Consider the following 21,505-nt stretch of genomic DNA (forward strand, 5'->3'; position numbering starts at 1 on the left):
TTATTGGTATACTTTTGCCAATAAAAGCAACAATCAACACGGGACAGAGTCTAAACAGAGAGGAACAATCATATAGTGTTATGGGAGGAGGCATGGTGGCAGAAGGCTGATTTAATTAAGCACTGTGAGAGGGGAAGAGAGCTCTGCTTAATCACCAGCCTGAAGCCATCCCTTGCAGGCAGGTGCCACATTTCATAGTTCAGGCAATAGGAGCTTTGGGATGATCACTGGCCCAGACAGAACAAAAGCAGAAAGTAGAAACTTTGGCTGTTCCTTCCCATCTCCACTGGCCTGGATGGACCACCTGCATCACCTTAGAGCAAGCCCAGCTCTCAGAGAAGCTCTGGTCTTTCCAGCTAGTGTTAGGACTAATGCCCACCCCCATGGTACTTAAAGATTTTCCCATTCTGTCATCCACCATCAGCTGTTTTTATTTCGCCCTTTTTAGACTGTTGGCACTCCGAAGCTCTCAGCATATGCAACGACTCGAATGACAAGCCAACAAAGGAAAGGAAAAAAAATCCACTCTTGAGATACTTGGTTACAAGTGGGAAGGGTGGTGAGCGTCTGGCAGGAAAAAAATCAGTCTCTGCTGAAGTTCATTTCATCACACACATCCATGATTACATTCACCTCTGTGATTAAGTGAATAGAACAGATTCAACAAAGTAAAGAAATGAAATTCCTCTTTGCCCTCCCAGCGCCTGCGATCTACAGGAAGAGGTAAGGCTCCCTAGATATAAGTTAAATGCAGCATAACTGGGAAGCGTGGAGGAGATACTGAGGCCCAGACTGGAGTCCAGGTGAGCTTTCACCCTTGGTTAGTAAAAACCTTCTCCTGCAGAGCAGTGACATACAGATGGTGGGCTACTAATGTGAAGGGTCAGGATGCCTGGATAAATGTGTGGTTCCTGTGAAGCAGTCTTTGATGATGGCAGAAGTAATGTGTTTAAGAAGCCTCCTCCTTTGGAGGATGGACCTGTTTCTCTGCCTTGGGGTGGAAGTCCTTACTCTCACCCAAATAGCCTCCATTTGCAAGTCAGGAGTTTGGGGAATGATATCTGATACCTGATGTCTGAGCACCTCAAAGCACTCCATTACAGACATTTTGACCTGACAGTTTCCTTCCACGCCCTGTGACAGCAGGGCTACACTTCCCACAGTTGAGCCCTCTCCTTTCCAATCCCGTGCAGGAGATACTCTTATAGGTTAATTGTTCCTTTGGTAACTGGCATTGTGCTGACACTGAGGATCTAGTGTGAAGAGGTCCTGAATTAGTAACTGGGATCTCCTGCTCTACTCCCTGGCCTGCAGTCCTCCCAGGCTGGATTCTTAGCCTTCTTCAACCTCTGGGTCTGCAAGATGTGGGGCTGCTTGCAGAGGAGTTGCCAGTCTGCTGGTGCAGCCCAGAGCCTGCCATGGCCCTTCACTGGGCAGATGCCCTGGGCCTTGGGGTATGAGAGCCTGCTTGGAAGGCAATGGGACACGTTTCAGGGTGAGGCATGGGCCATTATGGATACATGGGGTGGCCTGTTCACCAGCTGGCTGTAAGTCTCCAGTGACCCTGAGCATTTGCAGGATATATCCATGCTGTTTAATTGTCTCAGGAGGGACAGGGCAATCATCCGACCAAAGAGGGTCAGAGTAAGCCTGGGCTCAGCTGGGATGGACATCTTGGCTCAAATCCAACTCAGGTCACAACAAGTGGGGACATGAGGATCTGGTGTCATGGTTTCTACCTGAGGGAGACTTATAGTAAGCCAGAGAAGGGGACGAAAACAGCAATTCAGTGGATCCAGGCCAAAAGAAGGATGTGCCTCTGAATCGATTGCTGAAGCTGCATAGGAGCAGAAGTGTCTGGATGAACTGGGTAGGCTTCAAGGTTCCCATGCCGTAGGACATACTGTTCTCCTTTGGGACAGGACCACAGGAGGCAGGATGCTGCACCAGGGGGGTTCAGGTACAGCTCTGGAGGCACACTGGGGGCTGGTTGGCCACAGCTTGTCTGTGTGACCTGGGACTCTGGGACATTCCTAAATGCTGAATGAGATGATGCCTGGCTTGGGTAAGAGCTCAGTAAACATGATTGGTAACCATGATGATGGTGAAAATGATGCGGCCACAATTTTTAGAGGACCCTCTCCAATTTCCTCAGCTCCATTGTGTCGCTCCATCCAACTCCGGCCAGTTTTCTTGTTCGTTCCTTTCCTCCAGAGGGAGAAAATCAGCAGAGGATGAGGAGGAAAGAAGGGAATCTGAGGGGAGACCACTGAGGACTAAACAAGATCACATCTGGCCCCCTTGAGCCTCTGTGATGAGAGAAGAGAGGAGGCTGGGGCAAAAGTGTGCAGGTGAGGCAGGAGGGAACTTCACAACCCAGAGAGGCCCAGGCTGCAAAGGCTGGCAGGCTGGGAGAGAGGGAGGCTCCTCCCTCGGGCTGGAGAGACTGGTGACCACCGCCAGCCCCTGCTCACACCAGGGCCCCTGTGCTGAGCCCCAGGCAGCCCCGGGGCTGAGGGGCCCAGTGGACTCAGGACTCCTGCTTTCTCCTCTGCTTCTCTGCTTCCCTCCTCCTCGGCGCACTGGAGCAGCGCCATCCCCAGGACTGAATACCCCAGCAGGTTTTTCTTCTGCCTCCCCAAACACAGGCTCTTTTTAATTTTAACAGTTAATCACAGAGAAAAACAAGGAAGAGCAAGATAATAAAGACTGAGTATTTATTAAAGCTTAAGAACAAACTTCTTGGAGTTATTGTCCCTGGTTTCTGACCTTTTTTCTCAGGTGACTGGAAAAAGGGCCTAGCAGAAATGCCCTGGGCTCCAGCTGGTTTCTTTTCTTTCCCCCCCGGCTAGGACTTTCACTTTACATTTCATTTATTTATTCATTTGTGTATTTTTATATTTTTATGGGGCTTTTAAAGTTGCCAGTTACACGTGTTCATTGCAGCGAATTCAAATAACGCAGTATATAAAGTACAAAATGGAAGTTTCCCTACCTCCCCATTCGGCCCAGGGATTGTTTTTCTGTAAAGTATTACACCTCCTTCTGCCTTCTTCGTTTTCCTCTCGTCCCTGCTCTGGGGGCCTGGAAGCTATTTCCTCCTGGGCTTGGAGTCCCTCAAGGGCAAAAACTGTGTCTTAGTGTCTCTGTATCCAGAGTGCTAGGCCTTTCATATGCATTTGTAGAATGAACTGGATTTCCATTTAAAAAGGGATAGGAATAATACTGGTAAGGGCCAGGGATAGGAAATGAAGAGGAAGTATTTAGTCAGTAGCTTAATATACACAATTACAACTGAGAAAACTATTTTATGACACTTTACCCCCTGATATACCTTCTGCTCTTTTTTTTTCTTTTTTAAACCTGATGCTGACTCAATTAAATCGATTTTTTCACTAATCCTCAAATTGAAAAATACTGGTCTCAAACACTGCCCATGGGCGTCCGCTGGTATTCCCTTTGGCAGAAGCCTGTGGGGACTAGTAGTAGTTAGAATGCTCTCTGTGTAAGTGACACCCATGCCCGCAAGGTCTGGTATGATCCACTTGTGGCAATAAATCACTCCAGGAAGATCAGTGAGGCAAGTTCCCAATTTCCAAATCTTACCTCCCAGTCCTACCCAGAAAGGGAGACAGCCTCTTTGAGAGCTTCATTCCCAAATGTCCAGATTTCTGTAGGTTTGCCCCAAACAACTGCCAAGGCACCAAAGAGCTGTAGAGGCTTCAGCAACCAGCTCATCTTGCTGGACCTCTGTAGGTTTGCCCCAAACAACTGCCAAGGCACCAAAGAGCTGTAGAGGCTTCAGCAACCAGCTCATCTTGCTGGACCTCAGGCCCTTTAACTTTAACAGGAGGAGACTGCATCAGAAAATCAGGTTCTAGCCTCATGTAAATTCCTTAATGTATAACTCTTTCTGGGCAACCAAGGGAGGAGGGTAAAATCAAGATCAGCAAGATCAAATGTAATGGGCATCTTTTTTTCTGACCTGTCCCCTTCTCCTGGGAATGGTGGCTTAATATACACAACTATAACTGAGAAAACTATTTTATGAGACTGTATTTACCCCCTGATATACTTCTGCCTTTTTTTTTTTTTAATCTGATCTTGACTCAACTAAATTGATTTTTTCACTAAATCTCAAATCCTCTGGGGACCTGTCCCACCTCCATTTCCATGGGTCCTAGTGGGGATGGGCAACTGGTCAGGCCTGAATAAAATACCTTGGGCCACAACAATTGACCTAGGCTGGGCAGGACACCAAGATGGGCCAATCAGGAGTCTGACCCAGGCTTTTATAAGGGGGGAGGATCCCTAAAAGGAGACTATAGAAGCCTCAAGCTGTCTGCTGCTATGTCCTTTCTCCCCGCTGACCACAGTACTTCTGTTTAGCATTACCATAGCCCAGAGGTTGTTACTATTATTAGTTTCCTTTACAGATGAGCAAAGGGAAACTTGGAAAGCTTAAGAAACCTGCTTGGGATCACCCGAACATGGATTTTGATACTGTTCAGACCTGTTTTGCTACCAAACCTTCTTAACCCCCACACAGTGCTGCCCCTCTGAGGGATAGAGTTACAGGAACAGAATTGTAATCGGTGGAGGAATCTCGACTCAGTGGAGCCACAACATGACATGGTTTTATTTGCTTTCTGATCAAGGTTTTTAACCAGTTTCTGTCAAATTTCCTTTTTCCTTTCCGTCTCAAAGTCTTGGGTAGACCCCACAGCTCCAATGTGACTTTCGGTATTAAAAGTCCAATCAGATCCATTAAAGACTACCTTCTCATTTCTGATTTATATTAACTGCGCTCCTCCCGATCATCCAGGCTTGGGGTTCAGTTTCTGCTCTAGGCGCTTGGAATGGGGAAGGGCCTTGGTCTGCCTTTAAATCCTCCAATCACTGCAGCCAGTTTAGGGGAGAGGTTTTGTATGTGTGTGCGTGTGTGTGTGTGTGTGTGTGTGTGTGTGTGTGTGTGTGTGTGCGCCTGGCACAGAATGCGGGGCTCATGTGTTGGTTCTGGGATACTTCTTTCTTCCTTTTCAGGGTCTAACTTTTCCACTGTTGGGGTTTGCCAAGAGTAAGAGGGGGAAATGGGTAATTTCTCTTCATCTCCCACAGTGTGAACCCCCGTCTTTGTGGCTGCTGCTGCTTGAGAGAATATGGCTTGTGTCCAGTTACTGGTTCCTTGCAATGGGAGGTTCAGCTCAGCCTCTGCTGGGACTCCCTACCCCCAGCTGTTGGGACACCTTTTACCTGTCAGGCAGCCTCTCCTGGGTGAGTCCACCCAATGGTTGCAATATAGACCACCCACTGCTGACCCTCACTCGGCCCCAGGGGTCTCTCCAGTTCTCTCTTCCCTTTGCTCTCTGAGTCCTGGGCAGAACAGCAAGCCTGCTGCTCAGTCTGATCCTGGTATAAGATGCCAGTCTCCCTTCTTACAGGAGCCCCAAATTTTCTTAGAGGATCTCCTTCACTTGACTTTGAGAGGTATGTTAGTTACCTATTACTGCATAGCAAATTACCTTAAGAACTTAACAGCTTAAAATAATAAACACTTATTATGTCATAGCTTCTGTGGAGCAGGAATTAAGAAGCAGTTTAGCTGGGTGGTTCTGGGCCAGAGATTCTCGTGAATTGAAGTCAAGATGTTGGCTGGAGCTTCAGGAATCTGAAGGCTTGCCTTGGGCTGGGAGATCCACTTCCAGGCTCACTCACATGGCATTTGGCAGGAGACCCTTAGTTCTTTGTCATGTAGGCCTGTCGCATGGGTCACTGGCAAAGCCAGCTATGCCCAGAATAAGTGATCCAAGAGAGAGAAAGACCAAGATGGAAACCACAATGTCGTTTATGACCTAGTCTTAGATATGACATATGACCACATCTTTCATATTCTATTGATTGTATGGATCAAAACTGATACACTGTTGGGAGGACACTGTGCATGAGCATAATAGCAGGTGGCAGGGATCGCTAGGGGCCATTTGGAGGCTAGCTGTCATGATAGGAGGTGAAGGAAAATCTTCTCTACTGAACACTGACAAACTGACAAGCTTCTCACCCTCACCCCCTGATGCCCGGATTCTTGTTCACGAAGCCGAAGAATGAGCTTCACAAACACTCAAGGTAGGAGAGCAAGGTACAGGCCTTTATTTAGAGATAAAGTGAAAGGACAGAGCTCCCAGCTCACACCAGGAAGAGACAAGAGAGTCGGGGGTGGTGCATTGTCTAGGGGGTTTTATAGGCAGTTGAGGATTTTTGAGAACATGAAAAAAGCTTAGGGGTGTGGACTTATTAAGTGGTCCCTGAATATTTGGAATTAACACCAGTAACTTCCTGCTCTGATGATTTCTTCCTGAGATACCAGCATCTTGGTCTTGGGGACAAATGAAACAAGGCCACCTGCTCAGCCCCCAAGGTGGGCTGAGGTATTGTTTGCCCAAGAGTAAGTTAAGAATTTCTAACGTCTTAACTTCTTGGGTATTAAAATGCAATCTTGTCTTTAAGGTGGAATCCTTCTTGCCTTTTACTGTGTTGTTTATGCCTGGGCTCACTTGCTAAATTAGTTGCCCAGTTTGCAAAATCACCTCACCAGATCTGAAGGAGGAGACCAGATCTGAAGGAGGAGACCAGCAGATAGGTCTGGGCCTTTTAGCATGCTAAGGTGAATCTTACACATGATTATAAATGATTAGCATAATAAAAACATGTGCTACTCTTCTTTATCTGGGGTATATTAACTGATCTTACTGAAGAATAACTCGAGAGCTGAATGTTTAACACAGAGTTTTAGTTAGGGTTTCCTTGCATGTAGTTACATTGCTCTGACTGCAAATATCCTGCCTTGCTTTTTCTGGAGGCCCTCACCCTACTCTGACTACACCCATGGTCCCTGTCTCACCCCAACAGCTTTTCTTAAAGACTGGGAATTTGGTCTACTGGGATGATGGTACTTCTGTCTGCTTAGGTGTCCAATAGACACATAAATCTAGTATCATCAAATTATAATGTTAATCTTTCCTCCAAAGGAAAGAATTATTATTTCCCATCACTTCCCTTTTTTCTGTCCCAGCTGCTCTGGCCAAAAATCTTGGAGTCATCTTTTATTGCTCTTCTACCTCAGCTGATATCCATCAGCAAATCTTGTTGGCTATACCTTGAAAATACATCTAAAATCTGGCTACCTCTCCCCACTTCTGCTGCATTTCAAGTCGCTATTTTCATTCTCTGAGAAACGTTGAAACCAAGGGACATTATGAAAGTCATCGTGATAGAAAATGGAAATCTTTATTATAAAATAGTCATGCATGAGTCTAGTTGTTTAGAAAAATACCAAGTGGAATTTGATTTAAAGAAATACAACTACATTTTTGCAATTGGCCTCCTTAATCATTAATCTCAGTTTTTATCCATCAGTGTTTAGTCTTACCTTGATGTGGTTCCCTTATACCCCCACAGGTCCAACAGTCCTCAATCTGACTTTTAGAAGTAGCCATCACAAGGCTGGCTCAGGACTTTGGGCCAGGTCAACTCCCAAAGCCCAGGATGGCTTCCCTAGGCTCTGAGGCTTCTGATCGTCCTGAGGAGACTGCCCTTCCATGCAGTGATGGGCTCTGTCTGCTGCACAGAATGGGAATTTCCAAGCTCATCCGCTTGCCCTCTGGGCTTCTGTCATAGCTATAGCTCAGCTGTACCCATGAACTTTCCCACTCCTCCACCCCTGAAGAGCTCATGGCTTCTCTATCTCTTCATCTTACACAGGCAGAAGGGTGAATGAGGAAAATCATGCCCACCAGAGCCCTTTTTTGACCTTTGAAGCTGCAGCTTATCATATTTCTAATTATAAACCCCAATGATAGGATTTACCTGTTACACACTTCTCTGACCCCAGACCCCTGAGCAAGATCCTTAAATCAGCCAATGGTTTCTACTTCATTTAAAAACAACTTCTGACACATACATTTCTTCTAAAAGGACCAAACCCACTTTCCTAGAACCCATTTCAGAACACAATCTTTATTAGGCAAGCCATAATAAAGCTTTAAAATCAATAGTAATTTGTATACTAATAGGATCCTTTAGGGTCTACAGCATGCATGTGTATCTTTATGCATTTTTTCACTTAATGTTGTCCACAACCCAGTGTGGGAGATTTTATCATACCTCATTTACAGATAGAGAATTCGAGGCTCAGAGAGATATGTAATTTGTCCCAGGTCATATAGTAGAGCTGGGTCTCAAAAGGGCAGATGTTTTCATTCCAACTCAAATATGCCAGAGTTCTCCTCCTTTCCCCCAACCCATTCTGCAATTCTTGGTAAATCCTATGTTCCAACTCTGTGACAAGCAGGCATCTGGATGCCTAGAGACAGTCCCTAATTCATGGGAGTACTGCTGCTTCAATGAGCCACCACAGATCTGAGATCTGGTCCTCAGGATATTGATTTTTATCAACTGACTGGTGGGTAAACACACTGGAGAAGAAAAGTCACACTGACTAAACAAGTAACAAAGTAATAAACCCAAATTCGAGTTTCTTAATTAATATGCTAATATACTAATATTAGTAATATAATAACATACTAGTTCTAATTTCTTAATACACTGAGAAATGAAACTGCTAAGAGGATTATAATTTGCATAACTACCAGCACAGAATACTTAGAAATACTCTCTCCCTGGCAGAACTGATACATTCTGATAAACTGTGTCCCCTGGATGTTCTTTTTCTAGATTGCAGCTTCTCTTTTTAGTTATAACATTGTATTGGATAGGTCACAATGAACTTTACAGATTATAGTTAATTGTAGTTTTCATTCCCTGGGGGATATTTAGAATACTATAAATGCATGCGCAGCACATTAACTCCAAAGAGATTTTTAAAAGCTTTTTATTATGGCAACTCTCAATCATACAGAAAGCTAGAGAGAATCCCCATGTACCCATAACCCAGCTCCAACATTTATGAGCCTCCTGCTGCCCTTTTTTTTGCATCTATCCTACCCTCCCCCAACACAATTTTCCCCAGAGTATTTTAAAGCAAATCTCTAAATCTTATCCATAAATTCAAGTGTTGTGCCCTGTTTGAAATTTACTCTCTCAACTGAGTACAACGTCCTTATCTTAAATGGGAGTATTGCCTGCCTTGTCCATCACACCAAGCCATTAGGAAGTTGAAAAGAGATATGGCATGTGAAAGGGCTGTGGTTCTGAAAGTTGATTCCATGACAAATTCTCTGGGAGAAGATTTTCAAAACCAAATCCCTGGGCCCTACCCCAAACCTATGAATCAGGTGTCTGGGAGTGGGACCCAGGCATTTGTGTATTGCCAGAAGTGCTCTAGGCTATTGAACTGTAGCTTGTTGTGAGGCCAGGATTCATTAAGCCACCATTGGAAAGTAGCTGGTTAGTTGGTGGTAGAGCTACTGTCCCCTTCTATGCTCCAGGATCTGCTCAGAGCACTGGAGGTGCTGCCAGGTAGAGCCAGGCCAGTTGTGACTTTAGGGCTGAAGATGGGCTCAATTTCAAGGCTCAACCTGGATCCCTGAAGAGGGAGGAATGGTCTGTCTGGTTTTGATGTTAGGCCTGCTTTGAGTCCTAGGTTTGAGTTGGGGTGGATTTAAACAGAATAGCAAGGTTTAGAAGTGAAGGACAGGAGGGAGAGGAGAGGATGGGGCCAAGAGTCTACCTCATAGCCTCCATCATGGGGTGGGGGACACATAAGGCCTTAAGGTGCTCCTAAGTGGAGGTACCTAAACATTTGGCTTAGAAGACAAGAAACTGGAGGAATCACGCAGGACTGCTGGAATGCACAACTCACATTGAGTTGAGCATATGAATATTGCCTCGCTCTGGAGGCATGCAGCCCTAGATCACAGGAGATGATCCCATGAAGAAGAAGAGAAATATTAGGCAGCTGAAACGATGGTAGGTCGTGACCTGGCCCGGCTTTCAGGAGGTGCGTGTGTGGGGGTAGGGCCCTGTGCCTCTCCTTGGCACTTGACAGCACTGAACTTTATCTGAACCCTGTACTTCTGGAAAGCAGCTACTGTCAATAAATCCCCCCATCCTTTTGTGTCCCCCTCATTTCATTTTGAGTTCTGAGAAATGGCTAACTCAAAAGACTATCTGCTCTAGAATATTCTAAGACCCACTGCCATTCTTTCTTAATGACCCAGATAAGACCCTCTCCCTCCTTTCTTTTTTTTTCTTTTAAGTAGCTAGTTTATTTAGTAATTTAAAAAATTATTTAAAGAAAAAATTGGTTCAGCAGCTTTTAGCAAAACATCCAACTAATGAGAAGGTTGGTTTTGTTCCCTCCTTCCTTCTAATGACTCTCTTATTTACCTGCCTCTATAAAACCCCAGGCCCTCTTCCTTTTGATAGGTTCCTCATTAGTGAGCATTCTCCCTATTGCAAAACCGTCTGATTTATTATCCTGTACATTTTGTCTCTCATACACTTTCCTTCATCATAATGAATTGTATGATGAGCGATTGCTGAGATACTCTAGTCCAGCTGACAGTTCACACAACATGAATATACTTATTGTACACTTAAAAACAGTTAAAATGGTAAATTTTGTTTCATGTATATTTTGCCACAATCAAAAAATTCCAGGTGACAGAGAAATTCAACGGAAACAATTTTATTAAAAACAATTAGAACCCCTACTATGTGCCAGGTGATGAGTTAGGAAATGGTCTAGGATAGGAAATGAGTAGATCTGCTCCCTGTGGTCTAGGAGTTCCCAACCTTGCTGGAGAGACAAAAACATGATCTGCTAATTGAGCTACATAATTTGGGTTGACACACATTGTAAAAGACATGTATGGCCTGATTTGAGTCAGGCTGTGAAGGGCCTTGAACCCTACAGTAAGGGGTTTGGATTTTGTCCGATGGTAATTTAAAGCAGGGTATGACACAAATAGGTTCACTAAAACTCCTAATGTCTTATCACCAAACATCTGCTTTGTGTGGAGTGTGCAAAAGATCAATGGCTGTCATAGCTTTAATTTTAAAAAGTTGATCCCCTGTAAAACAGTTCTCACATTCATACTTCTCTTGTTACATATATTTACAAGCAGAAAAGAAAGAGAGAATTAACTACTGGAAAAACAGAGACACAACCTGGAAAGTGCTCTGTAAGAAATGACCTCCAGGCACATTGAGATTTCTGAGCTCAGAGCCCCCTGCCTGAGGGAGTCAGGGAAGGCCTCCAAGAGGAGGGGGGCTGTGGAAAAGGAGTGGGAAGAGAGGAAGCAGAAGCATACAGATGAAGGAAGAAAGCTGCGGGCAGTAAGGCCAGAGGAGGGCTGAGCCAGAGGTCGGAGGGCTTTGTGTGACAAGTTGAGGGGCTTGAATCTCTGAGCCACTGGTGATGATGAGCCAGCAAGGACTCTATTAATAATAATGATGATGACGATACAGTGCTTACTACATGTCAGGCACCACCCTGACAGCTTTACCAATACCAACTCACTTAACCCCAATGCTCAGAAGACAGCATGATTAAGGTGGTTTAGGTCCCTTAGGTGGGCATGTGGATGATAACGGCCTGAACAAAGATCAAGACGAATGTGGTAGTTGGGGAGAAAGATGAAGGGAGGGATGGAAAGGATGTGATGGCTTTGAGAAATGATTGGGAATAATACCATCAAGACTTGATTATTTATTGGCTGGATGGTGGAATTGGTGAGGGAAAGGAAGGAAGCTGGGATGACTCACCGTTTTGGCCTCAGGTCCTGGGTGTATTCTTGTACCACTCAGGTAAAGTACTGATTGCCCTTTCCATTTCTTAGTGGACTTGCTTAAAGTCCTCCAGTACCTTCTTCTCCTTCATAGATTATTTAAAAGGGAGTTGTTCAATTTCCAAATATTTGGGGATTTCTCAGAAATCTGGTATTGATTTCTAGTCTAATTCTGTCATGTAGGAGAGCATCCTTTGTGTACTTTCAATTCTTTTAAATATATGGAGGTGTGGAGGGGTTTTTTTGGCCCAATCTTGGTATATGTTTCTTTTGCACTTGAAGAGAATGTGTCTTCTCGTGTTGTTGTGTGGATTTTCTATAAATGTCATCAAGTTAAGTCTTATGAATTTGATAATTTTCCAGCTACTTTAATTGTGGATCTGCCTATTTCTCCTTTCAGTTCTATATCCTGATTGATAGCTCCTCACAGGCAGGAGGGTACTATGGCAGAGAATAGAACGTTTGCGTGGAACTGGCAGAAGCATTTTCTCTCTTTAAATTTACTCTAGAACGCAGGGACAAAATATGAAATCACTGTCTCCCAGGAGGCCCGGTGGAGTTCAGGACAGATGCAAATAAAGGCGTACAGGCATTCGGTCACGCCCCTTTCCTGGGTTGGCAAGGCAACTGATACACAAGCTAGCCAATCGGTGAGATGCTCACCTGCGGGGGCGGGGACGCCCCGAGAGCCAATGGGACTCAAGGCAGATGGTTCCCTGGGCTAATGGCTGGGGCGACGGGGCGGGCTTGTGATGAGCGGACCGCGGTGGGAAAGATGGCGGCGGCTCTGGGGCCCTCTGGGTGGTGGCAGCGGTGGCGGCGGCGTTTGTCGACTTGGGATGGGTCTAGGATGTTGCTCCTTCTTCTTTTGTTGGGGTCTGGGCAGGGGCCACAGCAAGTCGGGGCGGGTCAAACATTCGAGTACTTGAAACGGGAGCACTCGTTGTCGAAGCCCTACCAGGGTGAGGCGCCCCGGGCGAGGTGGTCGTGCGCGGGGAGGGCTTGGGGACCTGAGCTCGTCCGTAGAGGCGGGGGCGGCGAAGGGCTCCGTGGCCCTCAGGAAGCTGCCGGCGGTGGGTGGGGCCCAGCGGGACTCCAGTCGCGTTTGGAGCCTCTGGTCCCAAGGTTAGGGGTGTGCCTCCCCCGCACTCAGCGCTGGAAGTTTTCTGCAGGTGGAAGCAGGGCTCTCGGATGCCATTAGCGCTAGGCCTGGACGAGAGAAGCTCGGAGTTGGACACGAGGAACGTGGCTGTGGGGGATAACTGCGAATGTCGGGGAGTGATTGCGGGCCACAAGCAATGAGCTGGCCTCCGGATGGAGCTGTGGATGTGCTAGAAAGAAAGTAGGAGGCAGAACTGGGGTAGAACTTGGCCTGACTGAGAAAGACCAAAAATTCTGTTGCCGTTTAAAACACCTGTTCTTCGCCAGTCCAGGAGCCCTACTGATGAAAAAGGCTGGTTAGTTTTGCTCTGTTTAGGGTTCATAGGCCCTAAGGTATGGCTTAGCAACCAGAAGATTTATGTAGTTAGTTGCATAAAGGACTAAAGCAGTACAGACGGCTTAACTCACAAAAACCTGTTGCCCCATTGGAGTTTGCATGGGGGACAGCAAGCACACAAACAACAACTCAGAGTGCAAGAGCATATCTGCTGCTAAGGGTGATCATTTACTAACTTAACGGATGGAATGCCTCTTCTGTGCTGGTCTCTTTGCTAATACTGTGGGTTATACAGACACAAAGTTACCACTCTCAAGGGGCTTACAGTCTGACCTACAGGGAGAAGTAGCTTAATACTTTGTTTAAAGAAAGAATGTAATTAAGCCCCAGAGATCTGAGGGTCAAGCTCTTTTTAGATAGATAGCTGGGGAAATATTTTCCTCTCATGGTGCTAGAATTTACTGACATACAGAATAGGGAGAGTGGACTTGACTTATCTGGTTACCGTGGCATAGATAATGTGATTGCTCTGATGTGTTCTGGGGTCTTCATCAGGGAGGCTTTGTGAAAGGAAGCTGTAAACATGGTAAGGAGTTAAGATTGATGAGTGACAGAAGGTTGGAGACTGAGTGACATGAAAGAGAAAAAAAGATGACTCCAGCTTTTGGAAGGTCCTTGTTGGCTTTCTGATTGGGCTGGTGTTGAAGAAGTATGAATTAATCTGCTTCCTCCCCATAGGTGTGGGCACAGGCAGTTCCTCACTATGGAATCTGATGGGCAATGCCATGGTGATGACCCAGTATATCCGCCTTACCCCAGATATGCAAAGTAAACAGGGTGCTCTGTGGAACCGAGTGGTAAGAATCTCCTCCTCTGTTGGTGACCCAGAAAGCCCTAAATAGTTCACCAGTGGCATTTTGACTTAATTTGACCTGTTACACCAGTATTCTATGTGGTTATGAAGGATTTTCACTTCAGAGATTATGATGACCTTCATAATGAAGTCAGATACTTAGGGAAATGCTCTCTGTTGCCCTAATTATAGCAAAGAATTCATTTTGATTCTGTTTTCTGAAATGTCTTTAATTCCTGATTAACCTGGTAGTATTACTTCTTGGAGGTTAATAACTTAATTCATGTTTAATTTGCTTTGCTTTGTAAAGTACAAGACTGCTCTTTTAAATTTATCCCAGACTTCATCCTGGTGTCCCCCCTTGTTATTTCTCTTTGAAGAGTCTAATTTTCAATTTTATTTTCAATGTGGAAGCCACTTTGAGCCCTTGGTCATTTTATTTGTCCTTCTCTGGACCTTTTCTAGTTACATTGTCTTCCTTGAGGTATGGCGGCAAGAAGTGAATGCAGTATTCCTGGTGTGGCTGCACTGTGATTTTGTACAAGTGTAAGATGATGCTTTCTTTTTGGTTTCCAGGGCTCTTTCTAAATCTTTTACAACCACTTTGCTTTTGGGAATGACCTTGGCATCCTTTACTACTTTCTCTTGGGTTCTCATAAGCTTAGAACTTAGTTTTACATGGCTTTTAGTCATTAGTTGTAGATACGTGAGCCTCAGAAAAGAGGACAGTGTCTTTTCCCAGTTCATTTTATGTGGTAGAAAGTTTTAAAGGAACAGGGAGTTAAGAAGTTTCTACATGAGCTATTTGCTCGAGCTGGCCCTTTAACCCCGACTGTAGGCTGAGCTCGTTTGTGGTCAGAGTGTAGGGCAAGTAAGTTCTGGTGGAAGAGGTGAAGGGCTGGTAGTTGAAAGACTTGGGCTCTAGATCTAGCTGTATCATAGACCCACTGTGAGCCTTAGACGGTTATTTAACCTCTCTCTGTTCTCAGTTTGTCCATCTGCCAGATGAGCTTCATGAGCTTCATTAATACCTTCGGCTTGCCCACCAGGATTATTGAGAGAATAAAATAAGACAGTACTCATGAAAAGTTTGGAAAGTTAAAATGGTTGCAGAAATGTGCATTGTTGTTACACAGCTGTTGCAATTTTCATTGATGGAGGTCTGTAGTTCCTAAATGATTATGTTCAGGGCTTGATACTTTGTTGCTGTCTTGCAAACTGCCCAAAATAACTCTCTGAAGCAGCAATTCTAGTCCAAGAACTAGTTGTCCTGCCCTTTTTCAGGTTCTCTGATACCTGAATTTTTGTTTTCTGTCTATAGAATGAGCTTTGGAGTTATTTGAATAGGATGCATTTGTTTGAGGAGGGGTCTCAAATTTGGCTCTCCATTGGAGTTGACACCTTGTCCCACCGCCCAGAGATTCTGATTTAATTAGAATGGGGTGCAGCTGGGCCACTGAGATTTTTTAAAGTTCCCTAGGTAAATCTAATGTGCAGCAAAGTTTCAGAACCACTGTTAGATACAGCCCTGAGCAAAATTGTAATGCATTGTGCTCCCAGAGACCAAGGATAAGTAGCAGACACCTATTGGCTCAGTGTGAACTTCTCTCAGCCTGCCCTCTTCCCAGAGGCATAATACATACCACTGGCTATGGGGCAGCTTTCTGCCATTGAATTTCAGTCTTGCCCTAAAACCTAAATGAAACAGCAGAAAGCTGGGAATCTGGAATGACAGCACAGGGCTGGGCTCATCAGAGTAAGGTCAGCAATAGGAGATTTCAGTGTTCTGTGGTGAATTCAGAAGTATTCACAGCCTCTTTCATTTTGACTATGTACTAATACAAACACTTCTGGAAGATTTCCCAGAAATTAAAACTGAAAACGATCTAGTAATATGTTGCTCAAGAGCCAGAACAATCTATCTGTGTAGAGCCTTTGGCTCAACCCTGCTTGTCTATCTGCAGTTGTTTCTTTTCTTTCTTCATGGTGAACTTTAACCAGAAGCCTTTCTAATCAAATACCAACTCTGGTTTCTCCTTGAAAGTGTTTAACTATTTAGAATGCTTAGCCATCCTCTTCACTCCTCCATTTTTCCAAGTTTTGATACACAATTCAAAAAAAGAAGACCGGGAGGCTGATTAGTACCCACATCCCTTAACATTTTCCCATGGAAGGCTGTCCCTGGGGTGGGGAAGGTGGTGGTCTCCTTTGGTGCATTTATTAGGCCATGACATGGGCCTGAGGTTTGGGGGACCAGAACTTACCCTTTGGGGGAACTCTGGCTTGCCCCTCAGCTTGGCATAGTGCCAAGTCTAGCTAATTGGAGTTGTTATAGTATCTGTTACTTATTCCTGGAAACCTCTGCATAATGACTTAGCTTTTTTTATTCTTTCATCATGAACGAGGCTTTGACCTTTCTTTAAATCCAAGCTTTTTAGAATCTTTCTGTCAGAGGGGTGGTCTTACGTTGCAAATGTGCCTTATTTCAGCCACCTATACTCTATAGTCCAAAAAATTTGCTAGGTAGGTATAGGGTCATGGTAGTCTAACTTGGCATGCTCTTGACTTTTCCAACTTAGAGTACTATCCTGTTTCTATTGGGAGACATTGAAGATAATTGGGAGGTTTATTCAACTTTTGTAGAAAATATCATACAGTTCAATGGCTCGGTCTCTTTAATTTTATGATATATTTAGCAAGTGTTAGTTTTGACCCTTAGCCTCATGTTCCCTGCTTTTATGTTTTCCAAATCTGTAGACTGCTGATGAGGGCTTTAGGGGTTTTGCATTTCATGCCCCTCATTGATTCTAATGTCTTCTTCACTTCAGCCGTGTTTCCTGAGAGACTGGGAGTTGCAGGTGCACTTCAAAATTCATGGCCAAGGGAAGAAAAATCTGCATGGGGATGGCTTGGCAATCTGGTACACAAAGGATCGGATGCAGCCAGGTATTGGGACCCTGGATTGCTCTTGTGTGGGTATGACAGGCTTGTTTTTCATGTGTTCTCTTTTGAGAAGGGAATGTCCCCACAGTGCCAGCAGTTTCCCTCTGCCCTGATGTCTGTGGGTGAAGACTGGCCTGTCTAGTCTCTAGTATGGGGTCTGAGTCCTAATGAGCAGCTGAACTTGACTCATCTGGGGTGATTTCTTGCTTATTAGTTCCTTCCGGTTTCACTTTGAAGCCACCTGACCTTTTGGCTGGCTGTCCAGAACACTTAATGACTGGGTGAGCTGATTTCTTCTGGGCAAGCACAGTGAACAATCTCAGAACTCCTGAGTCAGGAGAAGGGTTATCCATTTTCCCTTGTGGTGTGGGAGCCATTGCTCCAAGTATGTGGCGAAAGCTCTCCCTGATTTGACCTAGTCTCTTTTGCAACCAGAAGCAGAACTTGGGAATTCAGTTCTCTCTCGGGGACATAGTTGTCACCAAGTGTTTGTGAAGCGGAATTCTTCAGGGACACCTTAGCAAGCGGTTTGGGTCAGGGAGCGCCTGTAGTGCTAAGCATTGCAATGGCCTCTCTCTTCCCCTGCCTCCAATAACCAACAGCTGCCATTAGGTGCTGGGTGCTTGTTACAGGCTGGCGCGTTGCTGGGTGCTTTGACGTTACTTTTTCTCATCTTAAAGAGACACCTGGGAGTCCTTTGTATTTCACGTTTCCCTCCATTGTGGTTATATGTTATTTATTCCTTTATCAACTCTTGGCTTTATGTCATTGTTCATCATCTGTTCTCTCTCTCTAGGGCCTGTGTTTGGAAACATGGACAAATTTGTGGGGCTGGCAGTGTTTATAGACACCTACCCCAATGAGGAGAAGCAGCAAGAGGTAACGGCAAGTGTCAGAGCTTAGGTCTGCTGCACTGACATTGCATTCTTTTGCCTCAGGAAATGTTGTTCATGAGAGAACAGACGGGAAAGAAAGTAGGGGGTTTGGTTCTCTTTTCTTCATTTGTTGATCTTCAAAAATTAATGTCCTTGTCAGGGTTTTCTAGAGAGAACTGCTTATGGTGCACAGTCCTCTGGAAATGGCTGTCACCAATGGAGTTTTTTCTTTGGCATTAACAGTGTTGTGTTGCGCACACAAGGCAGCTGCTGGAATCGAGCATGTGTGGCTGGTTGGAGATATGGCTACTGGGTCAGCACCAGAGGAAGCTGAATTTATGTGACTCAGCTCCCCTGACTTAATATGGCACTGCTGTGCTCCCTTCTGCAGCTTGCTCACCCTTCCCAGCATCCTTTTCTTCTGCTTCTCAGACCTGAGCAGCAGTTCTCTCCTATAGGAAAGGCTATCGAAGGAAATTGAAGAAATCCCAGCATTTTGTTGGATACAGTATCTGTCTGTTGGCAGAAGAAGCTTCTTGCTTTTTGCTCGCTGACCCTAAGGTTCTGTAGTACTTTCTTATTCTGGCAAAGGTTTGCACTGTCTCTGCCCGATGGCCCTGCCATCAGATGGTGGGAAATGATTATGACAGTTTGTTGCTGAGTATCCCATGGCTAAATAATATTTAGCAAGAAAAGGCAGTATTAGGAGTGGAAGCAGAACTCACTGTATTTTTTCCCCAAAAGTTTTTTGTGAAAAATGTCAAATTTATTTTAAAAAATCACAAGAACAGATCATTGTATATGCAACACCCAGATTCAGCAGTTTTTGACATTTCCCCCAGAGTTCACCTTAGAGGAGGTAGAAAGTGAGACTTGAGTTAAGAGAATAACCTTTTGTTGTGTATCAGTTACAGAGTTGCTTCTGGGTTCCTTTTCGCTCCACCATACATCAAGCACTCTCTAGGGGCCAGGCCCTGGGAATTAGTGAGCAAGGCCCCTGGTCCTGCACTCAGTAGCACTGATGTGTGGGAGCGCTGCTGGAATGGTGGGGGGCATAGCAGGAGCATCTAACCTGGAGTCAGACGGTGGTGGTGGTGCTCCGGGAGGAATTCTTCCAGGAAGTGACATTTCTACTGAAGTCTGCAGAAGTAGAAACCAGTGTCCATGCAGAGGGAAAAGCAACTGTTAAGGTGATAAAAGTAAGAGAAGAGACAGTGAGTGTGTGAGGGGGGACAGAGATCAGGGCAAGAAAAAACCAAGGCCTGCAGTTTAGCCACATTGCACAGCTCCAGGGGCCTCCATTCCTGTGCGTTCTTTAGTATGAACGCTGTTCCCTTTTGGGCAAGTTAATTGGCCACTGAGATTGAACAGTGTCTCCTCGGGTGGTTGGTGGGTTGGGTGTTTAAACCAGCACCAGAGCAGTTGGAATGTATGTGACTCTTCCTCACCAGGCACGTTGTGGGGCCAACTTCTGCAGGGTGTTAGTCCAGTTAAGGAGTCTGGACTTTACTCTTAGGGGGTGAGTGCATTAAAGCATTTTAATGAGGGACATGTCCTGACTACATTTAGTAGTCTTAGAAATGCATCTGATAAGAAGCTGAGGCTTAGGGCTTGAATAATTTTAAATCTGGATCTCTGTTTCTCCCAGAAATGAGTTTTTCAGACTCTCTTAGCTTCTGTTCCACCATCAGGAAGTAGTAATTGTGATTTGAGAGGGTAGATCTCTTGGGCTATTTTGTAAGGAGAGTAGATATTAATTAAAAAAATTAGTTACAGGAGGCAAAAATTGGGACTTCTTTCCTACCTAGCTATTATGGTTCTTACTCTCAACTGCACACTGGCATTACCTGGAGAGCATTTCAAAATAATGATGTCCAGGCCCAACCTTAGAGAGTCTGATTCTGTTTGTCTTAGGTGCAGTCTAGGCAACCGTACTTTTTCAAAGATCTCCTGGTGAATCACAGGCATAGCCAGGAATGAGAACTACTGGGCCAACATCAGGTCCTTTTTTCCTTATTATTTGTTGACTTGTTAAACTTGTTTATGAAAACTAAATTTAAACAAACTTAATAAGAGCATTCTGTGTTTATATGTGACAGGTACTTTACAAATGTTGTCTCAATCTTCCTCAAATTTCCTTAGAGTCAGTATTATTTTCCCCATTTTTAGTGAGTAAACAGAACCTTAGAGAACTTAAGTGCCCTGAAAGGAAGGGAGCAACACACAGCAGCAATTCACCGGAGAATTCCGCTTTATTAGGGAAAGGTGCTGGGTTATATAGGAAGGGGCATGGGGTGATTGTGGTGTTACTTCTACGGGGCTGGTGGCTATTGGCTAGGTGCTGGGATTAGGGGGGTGAGGGGTGATTGGGGTTCAGATGGCGCCGGCGGGAACCGAGGACCCAGAAGAGAAGCAGGAGGTTCGTCATCTTATGGGTGGGGGCCCTTCATGCCCCATTCAAGATACCAGCCAGTGTAAAGTAGAGCTAGATTTTGAACACAGATCTACCTGATTCCGGAGGCTGTACTTTAATTATGCTTTACCACCTTCTATCCATGTTTCTTCTGCCAGGTTGATTTCCTTGAGAATGGAGACATTTATTCTATGTTATTTCCTATGCAATTTTAGTTCCTGGAGCTTACACTCAGTGTAGAGCATAGAGTGTGTACTAGTTTATACACCCCAACAACCTGGACTATCCTAGAGGGTTTTGTTAGTGACATGGTATTTTGATATACATAAAGGTGCTAGGCATTAATCCAAGCACTTTTCCATATATTATTTACTTACCATTACAACCCTTTGGGGTAGATGATATTATAATCCCTACATTATGAGTAAGAACCTGAAGAGCAGAAAGGTTAAAGAAACTTGTCAGTGACACACAGGTAGTGGGTTTGACTCCAGAAATGCAGTCTCCTTATTTTGAGTTATTATTTTGAACATATAAGAAGATGCAAATATAGTACCTTTTGAAAACTTGCAAATATCATGTGCAGATGTGTTGGGTGAGAACAAGGAACAGGCAGGAGGAGGTGAAACAATTCTTCAAGTCCCTCAAGGGAGTGGTAAAAATGTTTCTCTGGTTTCTTGTTTCCTTGTCACCAAAGTACATGACCTTGTTGTTCAGCTTAACTTCCTAACACACTTGTTCTTGAGGTACTACTGGGAAAATACTAGCAAACAATAATGCATCTGAGAAGGGCGTGAAGGAGTTCAGTATATAAGTGAGTTTAGGCTTGGTTCTCCGAAATCAGGACAGATTGTTTAAAGTCACATAACCTCAGGTTCCTTGTCAGCAGTGTAGGAATTGCAGTTTCTGTGAGTAAGTCAGTGTTTTCACTGTTTGGGAGTACAGAGTACTAGCTGTGCCATAGTGAGGTTGCCAGATCATAAATGGTTGTTAAAATGATAGTTGAAGAAATAGAAAATCTGGATAGATCTATAACAAGTAAAGAGATTGAATTAGTAATGAAAATGACTCATATAGAAAAATCCAGGTCCAGATGGCTTCACTGGTAAATTCTATCAAATGTGTAAAATAGAATTAATACCAATTCTTCTGAAACCCTTACAAAAAATTAGAGGAGGAGATACTACCCAACTCATTCTTTGAGGCCAGTGTTACCCTGATACCAAAACCAGATAA

General features: G+C 44.6%; 1 protein-coding gene across 7 annotated transcripts in view; it reads left to right on the forward strand.

The window, feature by feature from the left end:
* Nucleotides 1-21,505, forward strand: part of LMAN2L (lectin, mannose binding 2 like) — a 46,072-nt gene that overhangs the window by 1,584 nt on the left and 22,983 nt on the right. For 2 of the 7 annotated variants that reach the window (XM_036888801.2, XM_036888812.2), the window contains exons 1-4: nucleotides 12,523-12,709; nucleotides 13,924-14,042; nucleotides 16,867-16,984; nucleotides 17,778-17,860. In XM_036888801.2, coding sequence (XP_036744696.2) covers nucleotides 12,523-12,709; nucleotides 13,924-14,042; nucleotides 16,867-16,984; nucleotides 17,778-17,860 — 507 coding nt within the window. The other 5 variants (XM_036888832.2, XM_036888822.2, XM_036888862.2 and 2 more) reach the window with 4 other exon arrangements.

The sequence above is a fragment of the Manis pentadactyla genome, chromosome 2 (assembly GCF_030020395.1).
Source record: "Manis pentadactyla isolate mManPen7 chromosome 2, mManPen7.hap1, whole genome shotgun sequence".
Classification (NCBI taxonomy): domain Eukaryota; kingdom Metazoa; phylum Chordata; class Mammalia; order Pholidota; family Manidae; genus Manis; species Manis pentadactyla.